The sequence below is a fragment of the Palaemon carinicauda genome, chromosome 18, assembly GCF_036898095.1.
Source record: "Palaemon carinicauda isolate YSFRI2023 chromosome 18, ASM3689809v2, whole genome shotgun sequence".
Lineage (NCBI taxonomy): Eukaryota > Metazoa > Arthropoda > Malacostraca > Decapoda > Palaemonidae > Palaemon > Palaemon carinicauda.
In genome coordinates, this window is record NC_090742.1 from 20977578 (window position 1) to 20992577 (window position 15000).

General features: G+C 34.8%; 1 protein-coding gene and 1 long non-coding RNA gene across 2 annotated transcripts in view; one reads left to right on the forward strand and one right to left on the reverse strand.

The window, feature by feature from the left end:
* LOC137657691 (uncharacterized) overlaps positions 1-15000 on the forward strand; it is a 477521-nt gene that overhangs the window by 370288 nt on the left and 92233 nt on the right. The window contains exon 4 of the long non-coding RNA XR_011047190.1: positions 9855-9920. This is a non-coding gene — a long non-coding RNA (uncharacterized lncRNA). The remainder of the gene's footprint in view (positions 1-9854; positions 9921-15000) is intronic.
* LOC137657690 (glutamate-gated chloride channel alpha-like) overlaps positions 13318-15000 on the reverse strand; it is a 3697-nt gene continuing 2014 nt past the window's right edge. Inside the window, exons 3-4 of the mRNA XM_068392090.1 lie at positions 13830-14028; positions 13318-13426 (exon numbers count right to left, since the gene is read on the reverse strand). Coding sequence (XP_068248191.1) covers positions 13318-13426; positions 13830-14028 — 308 coding nt within the window. The remainder of the gene's footprint in view (positions 13427-13829; positions 14029-15000) is intronic.

Genomic DNA, 15000 nt, shown 5'->3' on the forward strand with positions numbered 1-15000 from the left:
TCAAGGTAGTCTCGCCAGCAAAGTTATGAAGATACTCTGTACTTGCGAGAGCCTTGCTTGCAAAGCTAGCTGTCAAGACATGAGCCTTGCCTACAATGTTAGGTATTGAAGTGCTATATGTTCAAAAGGGCCTTGGCGGTTAAGCTAGATATCAAGCTAGTCTGTACATGCATGTTCTTTGCTTACAAAGTTATTTATTAAGATAATCTTTGCTTATAAGAACCTTGTTGGCAAAGTTAGCCTTCCAGATAGTTTATGCTGGTATGGGTCTTACTTGCAAAGTTTGTTACTAAACTACGCTATGCTCCCAAGAGCTTTCCCTGCAAAGTTAGCTATCAAGATAGTCTCTACGTGTAAAGCTGTTACCTGCAAAGTTATTTAATAGAAGATACTCGGTGCTTGGAAGAGCCTTGGCTTTCAAAGTTAGCTTTCAAGATAGTTTGTACTTACAATGAAGTTTGCCAACAAAATTAGTAATGAAGATACCATGTGCTTATAAAAATCTTGTTGGCAAAGTTAGCTTTCAAAATGGTCTCTGCCTGCATGACTGTTGCCTATATAGTTTAGGTAGATACTTTACGCTTACGACTGCCTTGCCTGCAAAGTTAGCTATCAAGATAGTCTCTGCTTGCTTGAATCTTACCTACATAATTTGTTATTTGGACACTCTATGCTTACAAGACCATTGCCTGCAAAGTTAGTTATCAAGATATTCTATGCTCACAAGAGCTTTGTTGACAAAGTTAGCTATCTAGATAGTCTTTTCTTGCATGACCCTTTCCTACGAAGTTTGTTGTAAGATACTCTATGCTTGGAGCCTTGTTGTTCAAGTTAACTATCAAGATAGTCTGTACTTGCATAGACGTTGCTTGGAAAATTATTTATTAAGAACTCTCATCCTCACAAGAACTCTTCCAAAATTAGCCATCAAGATAGTCTCTACTTGTATGAGCCTTACCTGCAGAATTTTTTTTTTTTTTTTTTTTTTAATTAAGGTACTGTGCTCGCAGAGGCTTGCCTACCCAAGTTAGTTATCAAGATAATCTCTTCTTGCATGAGCCTGGCATGCAAAGTTTGTTATTAGGATACTCTATGCTCACAAGAGCCTTCTCATTCAAGTTAACTATTAAGCTATTCTGTGTTTGAATACGCGCTTACAAGGGCCATGGTTGCAAATTTACCAATCAAGATAGTCTCTACTTGCTTGAGCCTTGCCTGCTAAGTTTGCCATTTTGTTACTCTATCCTTAGAAGAGTCTTGTCGGCTAAGTCTGTTGTCAAGATGTTTTCCACTGTCATGAACCTCGCTAGCAAAGTAGTCTGGTAAGATACTCTATGCTTGCAAGAGTCTTGTCGGCTAAGTTAGCTATCAAAGTAATCTCTACTTGTATGAGCTTCGCCTACAAAGTTTGTTATTAAGATACTCTATGCTCATAAAAGCCTTTCTGGCGAAGTTGAATACCAAGATAATCTCTACGTCCATGAGCCTTGCAGATAAAGTTAGCTATCAAGAAGGTTTCTACTTGCATGAGACTCGCCTGCAAAATGATTCATTAGGAATACTCTTATGCTAGCAAGAGCCTCTTTCCCAAAGTTAGCCATCAAGATAGTCTGAACTTGCTTGAGCCTTGCCTACAACAGTTAGTTATTAGTAGACTATGTCCACAAGAGCCTTTTTGGTGAAGTTAAATATCAAGATTGTCTGTAATTGCATAAACTTTACTTACAAAGTTATTGAGATACGCAGTGCTTACATGAATCTTGTTGGCAAAGTCAGCAATCAAGATTGACTATACCTGTATGAGGTTTCCCTGCAAAATTATTTACTAAGCTAATCTGTGCTTGCAAGAGCCTTGCACACAAAGTTATCTGTCGTGATAGTCTACCTGCATGCGCCTCGCCTGCACAGTTATTTGTTAAGACACCTTATGCTTGCAAGAGCCTTGCTGGAAAAATTACTTATCCAAGATAGTCTATATGTGCATTATCTTCGCCTGAGAGATTACTTATCGAAGTATTTTATGGTGACAGGAGCTCTGTTTTTAAAGTTGATTATTAAGGTATTCTCTGTTTAAAAGAGTCTTACTTGAAAAAATTGGCCTTCACAGATAGTTATCAAGATAGCCTTTGTTTATAAGAGTCAGTTATGAAGATAGTTTGTGCTTATAAGAAACTTGTTTGAAAAGTCAACGATTAAAGTACTAAGTGCTTAAAAGAGACTCGCATGCAAAGTTATTTTTAGAATTAGTCTGTTCTTGCAAGAGGCTTATCAGCAAGGCTAGTTACTAAGATGTTCACAGCTAGCAAGAGTCGTACCTGTTTAGATAGTTATCAAGATAGTCTGTGTTGATAAGAATTTTGCCAACAAATTTAGTTATGAAGATAGTTTATGTAAATAATAACTCTGTTTGCAAAGTTAATTATTAAAGTATTTTGTGCTTGGTTACAAAGTTAGTTTTCAAGATATTTAAAGAAAAAACTTTAATGCAAGGCTAATTATTAACATTCTGTCCGCTGACACGAGCCCTGCCTACACAGATAGTTATCAAGGTAGTCTTTGATTATAAAAGCTTTTCTAGCAATGTTGTTTATCAAGATAGTCTGCGCTAAGAAGAACCATACTTGTTAAGTTAATTATTCAAGTATTTTGTGCTTGAAAGAGTCTTGCTCACAAAGTAATTATGCAGAGGCTATTAGTTGGCAAGAGCCTTGCTTACACAAATAGCTATCAAAATAGTCTTTGCTCGTTATCGCTTTGCCAGCAGAGTTAGATATCAAGATACTCTGTTTAAGGAAGAGCCTTGCCCAAAAGTAAGATAATAAGATAGTCTGTGTTTACTAGAACATTGCTAACATATCTTGTTGATATCTTACCTAAAGTTAGAGTTGTTCCTCTGGTTGTGTTTTGAGGAAATTGCGACCTTAGGATTTTTCGGTATCAGATAGTCAGATCCATCTAATATAAGCACCAATGTTTAGAGTTAAAATGGCGTATATCATTTAGCATATTTTCGATATTCCTTTGGTTTTGTATTCCGTTTTCCTTTATGGAGAGAATTTTTTATTTTGTTGAATATTTTCCGGAATAATTGCCTAATTATAACCAGATCTATCTTTTTTTCGAGTCTGAAATTTAATTTATAGCTTACGGAATATTTTTGTAGCCTCTTTGGTTTTTATTTATTAATTCCAAAGTTATTCATTATTCTTCTGGGCTTTTGTAAGACCTTTACGTTAAGTCCCCGAGGGCATCCTTAAGAATTCCATTGAATCATAATTAGCTGAATATAAACATAAGATCGTTGGTGAGGGCGTTAATCTTTTACGTATCGGTTCGTGTTTAAGTTTTCCATTTTGGTCCGTATTTTTGTGTTTGTTTCTCTGCATGGGATAAGACATTTATTTATTTTTACGTATATTTTTATCATAATATATTTATTATTTAAGTAGCACTTAAATATCCTTTAGTCAAAAAAGATATGTGTTCTATAGGAACACCATTTTACAAGTTTTAGAATATCGTAATGGATAGTCTTTGTCTGTCATGGGTTATTTAATTTGTGTTGTCGATCTTGGCTTACTGAAAGGAATTATTGAAGTATAAATAGGTCCCCTTATTGACATCGTTTTATATATATATATATATATATATATATATATATATATATATATATATATATATATATATATATATATACACACACACATATATATATATGTATATATATATATATATATATATATTATAAATATATATGTGTATATATATGTGTGTATATATATGTATATATATAAATATATATATGTATATATATATATATATATATATATATATATATATATATATATATATATATAATATACTTCATATATAACAGGCTTTGGTAACGTATGTATTTTTTCAATATTCCCAGCATCATGTGTCGCACTTTTATTTATGAATTGGGTCTTTTTTTTTTTTACTTTCCCTTTTTTCTATTCCTGTTTTCATTAATAACTTCCTCTCCTTTTATCTTACTTGACGTCATCTGTGTTAAGGGCCCATCATTCCAGTTCACCTTTAAGCTTGGGTCATACATCAAGCAAGGTCTATAGAATTCTACAGACCTTGCATTGACGAATATTGCTCCTGACAACTACCGTACAAAGGTTTGGTTGTAGTTGGCAACCCTACACGTAAACCAAAGACTTTCTTAGGCCTTGCGTAAACCCTTCTCATCCACCCGTCCTGGGGCCCCGCATATTCATGAACAGCCGTTCATATTATTATCTATATATCAATACGATAGCATTTGTGTTATTTAGATTGTGTCACGCTTTAAAGAAGATGAAAATAATTTCATGGTATACTCGTGTGTCACGCTTTAAAGAAAACGGAAATAATTTCATGGTATACTCTTACAAATTCACATTAGACTTTGATTACTTAACCATAGCACATCTTATATAGTTGTCCCAATTTTGTGTTTAGCACCTGACTTTTTTTTTAAATATTAGACAAAAAATTGAGTTCTATTAATTTCCATAACGTAAATTATAAAATTAATCTCGGGCCTTTTCGTTTAATGACTAATCCGTTTTTATTTTGAAAGATTTCTCATAATTCTGATCACCCTTTGCTTCAAATCTTCCTAGACATTACTCAGTTTCCCGTCCGCCTATCATATTCAATGACCATTAATAAAGCTCAAGGACAGACTTTCGCCTACCACAACCTTGCTTTACTCATGGACAACTTTATGTTCTTAAGAGCAAGGTCTATGAACAGTGTAAGAGTGAAAATTTGTCCTCAGAATAATTCTACTCATGGCCAGAGAAGAGGAACTACCTTTACTAGAAATATTGTATATAAAGAAGTTTTGTAAATTGTTTCATGTATTGCTATTTTTTTTTAAATAAATATACAAGTCAAATCTTATCACATTTTTCAAACATGTATAGGTCAGGAACTAGGTAATTAGTATTGAAAATATCATTTCGTGTAATTTACACGGGTACCGCTAGTTATTATTATTATTATTATTATTATTATTATTATTATTATTAGCCAAGCTACAACCCTAGTTGTAAAAGCAAGATGCTATAAGCCCAAGGGCTCCAACAGGGAAAAATAGCCCAGTGAGGAAAGGAAATAAGTAAATAAATAAATGATGAGAACAAATTAACAATAAATCATTCTAAAAACAGTAACAACGGTAAAACAGTCATGTCATATATAAACTATAAAAAGACTTATGTCAGCCTGTTCAACATAAAAACATTTGCTACAAGTTTGAACTTTTGAAGTTCTAATGATTCAACTACCTGATTAGGAAGATCGTTCCACAACTTGGTCACAGCTAGAATAAAACTTCTAGAATACAGTGTAGTATCGAGGCTCATGATGGAGAAGGCCTGGCTATCAGAATTAACTGCCTGCCTATTATTACGAAGATATCATTTTGAAGGCTAGGCGCAAGACCTACGGAAAGAATGACTTAGCCTCCCATCTCTGGATCATATGCTGTGGGACTTGGTCACTCGCTACCCTTCAAAGCCTCCCACTGTTGCCACAGGTTCATCGGGTACTAAAGCCCCTCCATCAGCAGTTAAGCCAATTAGTACAAACAATTTGGTTCGCAGCCAATTACTGTTCTGTCCCTTGCATTCCATTGTTATTGTTTTCAAGGAGTACTGATGACACGAAAATTTCCGATTCTTTTGAGTAAATGCGTTTCGATAATGAGTAAATCATTGGAGTCTGTATAGATTTAGGGTACGTTATAGTTTACAATGAATGAATAATATAAGTAATGTTAAAATAGGTGGATAAAAGAAACAACAGAAGAAACACACTCAAACAGAGGGGAAAAAAAAAATAAAAGTTTTAAGGGGCGCTTTTTTAAATTTTTTTATTTGAAACCTCTTCTTATTTATCGAGTATCCTTGTATTGGATCGGGTATTTGACTATTTGCGTAACCTTAAAAATATCTTAAACTTGTAACGCACGTGTATCATACACTCTCGTTCATTATAACGGTTTTGATTGTTTATCTTATCATTCGCTCTTCCCTCCACTGTTAATAGACCATCCTGTGTTATCATGCTAGCATGAGCTTTATCCTATTTAAATTTTTGTGACGCTCTTGCTCGCAAGTTGGTTTATATAAATTCGCTGATTGTTTAATAGAGTTTGGTTGCATTCACCTCGCCTCTCAGTTATCAGTTATCACCTAACTATCATAATGTCTCGCTCGTACTTTGGAAGAGCGAGTGATAAGATAAAAAAATCAAAACCGTTGCAGTGTAAGAGCGTGTTTGAAACACGTGCGGCACAAACTCTATAAGAAACGTTTTAATAGGCTTCCTTAGTAGAAAACTGCGCATTATTTAGACGCATTTCCCACAATTATCCTTTTGGTTACAATGAAGAGCCAAAATGTTCACTGCAATATGTTTATGTAATATAGTTGATATGTGATACATAGCTATGAGAAGCTTAAATATCACTCTTCTGTGACTTCTCAGTTTTTACTGGTTTTATTATATTTATAAAATTTTAGTATTTTATTCCATAGATTATTCTTATTTCGCTATTTTCTTTCCACACTGGCTTGTATCATTCTCCTTTTCCAATTAGCCTTATAGCTTGGGTGATAAAAGTAATGATATAACCTGAGTTCAAGATTTGGAACAGCCTCTAATATTGTGTTTTCTAACTGTTATTGTAGGATTTTTTTTTCTTTCAAAGAACGAATTCAGTTTTTGCAGGGTTGACATTTTTATCCTTAGTTCACCGTCCTGTATTTCATGTTCCTTGGCTGAAGGTTTTCCAAGTTGTTTATCCTTAAATGAGGTTATCAAGTTTATGGAACTTTAGTAAATAGTGAATTAAAGCTTTTATTATGTCATTGATAAATTTTTTAATAGATTATATAATATCCATTATATAACAAAGAGTAAGTGTCTGGTATGTATGTGTGTGTATATATATATATATATATATATATATATATATATATATATATATATATATATATATATATATGTATAATCTTTACTGTCACCCTTGACAGTGAAGCATTTGTTGCCTGAATTCCCCACTTACAGCACAGAAAGAAATACATATCTGTTTGAGGCTCGGGGTGAGGATGGCAGGTTCAGCCTTGCCAAGATCTTTGGACATGATGTGTCGTACAATGCTAGTGGCATTTTTAAATTTATATCAGAAGCAGGTCTTCTTAATGCTATTTAACTTTTATAACATATACTTTTCTGGTTTTAATTGAATATTCTTTTAATCTTTATTTATAATAAACAATATCGGCGTCAATTACCTTCGATGTCAGGATGACAGAAAACGTCAAATCATTCATTCATTCATCCTAACACTCCCAGGGGAGAGGGAGTAGTCATACCCTGGTGAGAGGGGATTCACCAAGAGGTAGGCCAACACTAGGAAACCCCACACACCCACAAATTGCCGAACCAGCAGGTTATAATTAGAAAAGGGGGAGCGGTTGGGAAGGTTTAATCTGTGTGCGTGTATCTAAATATTTAGACGTCCTTTTAACGGCTACGGTACACTAGTAATGATAATCATAATAATAACAACAGTAACGATACTAATAACACGATATTTTCTTTTTATGAACACAGTACTTTGGAATTAATATGCCTCTTAACTTGAAAGTTAATAAATGATGGGTGATTGTCATGACAGAGTATGCTCCTCCACGGAAGTGTTTAAGATAGCAATGGTCTTCTTCTGAAGATAAATCTTCGCATTAATCACTTCTAATGTAAGAGGTTAACCACAGGATTACGTTTTATTAAGGGGTATTCCCACAGGGGCATTCATTGAACAATATTTTGTGTGCCAACAAAGTATTATTTCATAGATGCTCTCTGCGTTCATGTTTTGAGTCAATAATTACAATGATTTCTTTTTAAATTTCTTATTATTATTATTATTATTATTATTATTATTATTATTATTATTATTATTACTACTACTAAAATAGGACCTGATCCTACAATAAAGGGTCATTCGTCTGTAATACCACATATATAAAATACCGTATAATTATGATATTTTATTATTATTATTATTATTATTATTATTAGTAGTAGTAGTAGTAGTAGTAGTAGTAGTAGTGGTTTTTAGGTATTTTTTTCTGTTGCTATTTTCCTTTTACCTCTATAAATTAATAACTATTATCTTTCTGGAGTAATAAAACACCATATTTTGTATATATGTAAGAAAAAGTCTTATATTTAGTGCAGTACTGTATTACAAAATTTAGTTTCTTTACGTTTTAGAGATTTATTCTTGACATGCATTGAGGTATCAGACATTTTCACATTCAATCTGTAAACAAACTCTGACGCTTCACCCTTCCAAACTCCTCCGAAAAACACCACCACTCATAGGTAGAAGACCCAGTATGCTATATTGAAAATGAAGAAGAATATCAAGTAGAGAATCCTCGCTCCCATTTCAACTCTGACCTCCACCCGCTTCCAGTAGGCGAGACCTTTGTCATCAGCTTTTTGCCTACGGATGAGTTCGTCCACTTTGGCACAGCATCCAATCTCATCCTCCTCCTTCTCCTCGTTCGTTTCTTCAGTTGCTTTGACCTCGTTGGTTGCGGATAAGACTGTGATGGTAGCTGTTTCCTTTGATATGAGGGAATGGTGTTCATGAGGATTATTAGACAGATAGACAGATAGATAGATAGTAAGAGAATGGTGTTGATGAAGATTATTAGACAGACAGACAGATAGATAGATAGTAAGAGAATGGTGTTGATGAGGATTATTTGACAGACAGACAGATAGATAGATAGTAAGAGAATGCTGTTGATGAGGATTATTAGACAGACAGACAGATAGATAGATAGTAAGAGAATGGTGTTGATGAAGATTATTAGACAGACAGACAGATAGATAGATAGTAAGAGAATGGTGTTGATGAGGATTATTAGACAGACAGACAGATAAATAGATAGTAAGAGAATGGTGTTGATGAGGATTATTAGACAGACAGACAGATAGATAGATAGTAAGAGAATGGTGTTGATGAAGATTATTAGACAGACAGACAGATAGATAGATAGTAAGAGAATGGTGTTGATGAGGATTATTTGACAGACAGACAGATAGATAGATAGTAAGAGAATGCTGTTGATGAGGATTATTAGACAGACAGACAGATAGATAGATAGTAAGAGAATGGTGTTGATGAAGATTATTAGACAGACAGACAGATAGATAGATAGTAAGAGAATGGTGTTGATGAGGATTATTAGACAGATAGATAAATAGTAAGAGAATGGTGTTGATGAGGATTATTAGACAGACAGACAGATAGATAGATAGTAAGAGAATGGTGTTGATGAGGATTATTAGACAGACAGACAGATAGATAGATAGTAAGAGAATGCTGTTCATGAGGATTATTAGACAGACAGACAGATAGATAGATCCATAGATAGATGGATAGAAAGTATGACATAATAGTTTTTCATGCTTATTGATATAGAGTTCTTTAGTATTGTGGGAAGCAAAATAAATTGGTCTGACTTCAATATTGAATTAATGACTTAAGTTAAATGAATTTTTGCTTTTCAAAGGTTAAATATAAGAAACATTTATAGCAACCTACAGTTATTGTGATATTAAAGCAAAGTTTTGAATTTTATATCCATTAAGTAAAATAATAAAAAAAAAATATAAATCACTGGGCAGAACATAAATGTAAACTTGTAAAGGTTAAAATCAAAAGAAAAAAGAAAATAATTGGGACAATCTGTTGCTCTTTGGAGTTCATGTTGATAATTTTTAACTTACCGACCTTCTTTCCTCTCTCTTAGGATCCTGCATTTTACGTATCCTGTTTGAGAGAATGAGAAGACACCACATAAAAGTCAGCATCGTAGGTATGTGCAGTTAAAGTATATTATGCTATTGTGTGTTTTTTTTTTTTTATACAGTCAAATGTATTCCGATCTTTTTAATCTAAATTATTCAAAGGTCGGGTAAAATATTTTGAACATAGCTGTGTGTTTTTTTTTCTTTTTTTCACTGAACCTGTTGTAGTTTCGACTCGAATTATCATTGGTCTTGATATACTTATTCCCCGTGCTTTAACCAGAGTAGCCTATCCAGGTTTAGAAATAGTACTTTGAACCCCCCCCCCCCCAAAAAAAAGCAAATGTTTCAGAGAACTATCTCTATTAGGGTTGTGGTGGCCGATGTGGTAACGTCGTTGACTTGTGAACGCCAGACTTGGGGTTCGAGTCACGCTTAAATTCGTGAGTTTCTTTGGTCGCTGCAATCTCACCATCTTTGTGAGCTAAGGATGGGGGTGTTTGGGGGAGTCTTAGGTCCATCTGCCGAGTCATCAGCAGCCATTGCCTGGCCCTCCTTGGTCTCTGCATTGTCCTGCATGATAGGGCAATGTCACTGTCCCTTGCCTCTGCCATTAATGAACGGCCTTTAAACCTTTAAAACCTCTTCCCCCCTCCTCCCAGCTCCCCTCTACCTTCCCCAACTTCCACGCAACAACAACAACAACAACAGCAACAGCAGCAACAACAACAACAACAACAATAACAACAACACACACACATACACACACAAAGCTGAAAGGAGTACATTTAAGATTTTGGTATTTATTGACATCTGTTCAATAGTTAATTTGGTTCGAATATCTTCAATGTCGTAAATAACTATTTTGCTTTCTTCTTCAGGCCATTACGAGGGATAATTTTGATATTTGTGATGATACAAATCAAAATTGACATTGTGGTAGAATTCGACAATGAAAGTTCCAGGAGAGCTATGAATCTTCCAGGAGCTAAATCTTCTCGTTGCTAAATAGTAGACTTTATCTGTTGAGTCTCCCCTAATATGAAAGCTATTATGAGCCCATTTTCTTTCTATAAACACCCTTTTAAGAGAAAATTTTATACCTTTTGAAGGCAAGGATATAAATTAACCTGGATCACTTTCTAGTTTTAGCACGACGCTGTATAATTCAAAATGACTGTAAATTATTCTTACCTAACAATCTAACAGCAAACGCTTGGTATGTAGACTCGCTATATATTGACCAAGAAGCTTTTTCTCCCAATAATGGTTGATTCCCATGGATAAAAAGGTAAATTTATTATTCATCCATTAGCCTACCTACCAAATAGATATACGAATATATAAAATAATGTAGAAAAAAAACATAACATTGCCCTCTTTATAATAGCAATGACATCAGCAGTAAGACGAAACTACGTAAACACGGCTCCTTGCCTTTAATCTTTCATTTCCTGGAAATCAAGTGCTTTCCAAATTTATATCCTTTTCTTCCTTTCCATTTATCCACCAATTTTTGTCTTCTCTTTTCTTGTCTCAGTACTTTTGGATCAATCCTTGTGTGTGTGTGTGTGTGTGTGTGTGTGTGTGTGTGTGTGTGAACGTTAACGGCCACTTTCACTTAACTCCACATTCTTTCAATCTTTTTATGCATCATGCACACCGCTTATTTTAACAGCCTCAACATATTTACTTTCTTTTACCAACATTCATAACAGAGAACTTTCCGTGATTCTCTCACACCTACTGAGATTGGCTTTTACAGTAGACTATAGCCATTTCTTTGGTTTTGCCAAGGTGCATAAAACTAGGTTATTATATTCCTTGATTTTAGTCCGGTTGGGGTTTTTTTTAATCCTACCTTCCTTCTTTACATTTTGATAATTTTTTTTTTCCTAGGTCACAAATTTTTTCTAGTCCCAGTATCCCCAATTAACGAATGAATCATCTGCTAATATCAGTCACCCCTTGGTCCATTTATGACCAGTTTTCATCCCATAACTTTATACCAATATGTTTGGGTAGATATTTAGTGGTAGTCTTGAGAGTGAAAATATATGTACAAAAAAAAAAAAAAAAAATCTGCTCATTTGTGGGCACTGCCACTAAATCCTTAAGCAAAGTTATTGATATATAATAATCCTTAAGAGCTTGACTCATTGGTATGATAAATAACAACAACAACAACAACAACAACAATGACAACGACAACGACAATGACAATGACAATGACAATAATAATAATAATAATAATAAATGTTACTTTACTCTCGGTTATGAGCTGCACACCCATGTCTTTCCTTCTATTTTTTTACGTGTTTTTATTGCATAGCAGATTTAATTTAGTTATGAAGTTTTATGACACCTCATTTCTGTTTTTCCTATTCATTAAAAGGCTAAACACTTATGAAAAATATGAAAATTTATGAATTTTATATTTGTATAGAATATATTTTTTTACCTGTTTTTATTGCATAGCAGATTTAATTTAGTTATGAAGTTTTATGACACCTCATATCTGTTTTTCCTATTCATTAAAAGACTAAACACTTATGAAAATTATGAAAATTTATGAATTTTATATTTGTATAGAATATTCATCTATCTGTGTATTGTATATCTTGTATGTATAAACATTTATGAAAAGAGGGTAGAAATTCTTTTGGGGATTTGAAAGCTGATGTTAGTGGTTTTCATACTGTTCTTACTGTTATTCACTCTTCAGTGCTATTTTTAGGTTTGACACAATATCCCATATAAAGGCCAAGTATGAATCATACATTATAGAGTCTTTTCATCAGCTAAGCATTTTTCTAACCATGGGAGCATTTTTATTGCACACCTCCTCCCCCCCCAAAAAAATGTCTTTAGAAGTGTTTAACCTATTTTCATTGGTTCACAGGAGTATTTCCCTGTAAGCTTCAGTTTAAAGGTTTAAAGGCCGCTCATGAATGGCAGGGGTAAGGGACAATGACATTGCTCTATCGAGCAGGACAGCGCCAAAGCCCCCTCTCCACCTAAGGTAGGACCAAGGAGGGCCAGGCAATGGCTGCTGATGACTCAGCAGATAGAGCTATAGGCTCCCCCAAACCCCCCATCCTTAGCTCACAAGAATGGTGAGGTTACAGCAACCAAAGGAACTAACGAGTTTGAGCTGGACTCGTACCCCAGTCTGGCGTTCACCAGTCAGGGACGTAACCAAATCGGCCACCACAACCAGTTTTACCAACTTAGCAGAAAATAACTAAACAAAGAGTCACACAACAAGAAAAAATATTTCATCTAGTGGAATTTCTAGAAAAATCTTTACTAGATCAATAATTATTTTTGATTGGAAATATGTACATGAGGTATTTGGGAAATATTACCAGAATTATACCTACTTTACCGGAATTTCACCGCTAACATTTGGCAAACACTGACCACAACCCTAATGAGTTTAAGAAAAGTATGCATGGTTAACACTCACTGGAGAATAATTGCGTACTGGAAGAGGGCCGACGCAATGGCCACAATGCAGGCGAAGAACCAGTTGTCGATGGCACGTGTGTAATTAGTAGGGGGCGTTGTCTGTCTGGAGAAGATAAGTTATTACTTATGCAGTATTACTTTTATTTCGGAGTGATGAAGAGTGATGGTAATAGCAGTAAGTGCTGAAGTAATGATAGTGATATTTAAATTAGTTGAGGAGCCGTGCAATGGTGACTGTCGATTTTCCGTGTTGGTTGAACATATGATTTGTGTGTTTGTATATGTATCTATCTATCTATCTATCTATCTATCTCTCTCTCTCTCTATATATATATATATATACACATATATATATATATATATATATATATATATATATATATACATACATATGTGTATGTGTGTGTAAGTGTGATGATATTACTACTACTACTACTACTACTACTACTACTACTACTACTACTACTAATAATAATAATAATAATAATAATTATAATGACACTTACTGGACGCCCGTATAAAGGGATATGGTAGCCAGAAGCGACGTGATGAGTAGGACGGTGCGTGCAGGAATGGCTTCCGGCGGCCAGAAGAAAGACGCCCACGCCACTACCACGAAGATGAGACTCGGGAAATAGACTCCTATGAGGTAGCTCCTGTATCTCCTGGTGAAAGTCATGACGGACTTCAGGCATGGATATCGACCTGCGGATTCAGTAATTTGCTTATGTTTATATTCAGGGTTTAAAAAGGTCGCTCATGAATGGCAGAGGCAAGGGACAGTGACATTGCTCTATCAAGCAGGGCAATGCCCTAGAGACTGACCATATATACATATGATCAGCGGCCAAGCCCTTCACCACCCAAGCTATGTCGAAGGAGGGCCAGGCAATGGCTGCTGATGACTCGGCAAATAGACATATATGCTCCCCCAAACCCAGCATCCTTAGTTCACAAGGATGATGAGGTTGCAGGGACCAAAGGAACTAACGAGTTTTGAGCGGGATTCGAACCCCAATCTGGCGATCACCAGGCAAGGACGTTATCAAACCGATAATGATTCACCTCGGATTATGTAGGCGAATGGATGGGTATTTTGAGGGTTGATGGATTTTTTATTAGTATGTAATTAGCGTAGTGGTAGTATTTATATCCAACGTCGCAGTGCAAATAAGACGGTTGGCTTGGACACAGTTCAAGCATCAAGTAAATTTTTTTGAAAGGCATTTTAGAAATATGCAAAACAAATCATTGCTTATATATGCATTTCTGACATGTGAAGATATATTTGGGATGGTCTATCGTTTTACAAAGAATATTTAACATCAAAATTATTGAATAGTTTATCTAAGTTGGCCTTGATTATCAATAATAGGTTGTTTTAGTACATTGGTCTTATTCTGGAAACTGAGTAGATACGTGATAAGGAAAGGCCAAATTAGTCTAGTTAAGTGAAAGATTCCTTACTGTCCACTTACAATACCACTTAGAAATCATCATTTCCTCCTACGCCTATTGACGCTAAGGGCCTCGGTTAGATTTTGCCAGTCGTCTCTGTCTTGAGCTTTTAAATCAATACTTCTCCATTCATCATCTCCTAATTCACGTTTCATAAGACTCAGCCATGTAGGCCTGGGTCTTCCAACTATTCTAGTGCCTTGTGGAGCCCAGTTGAAA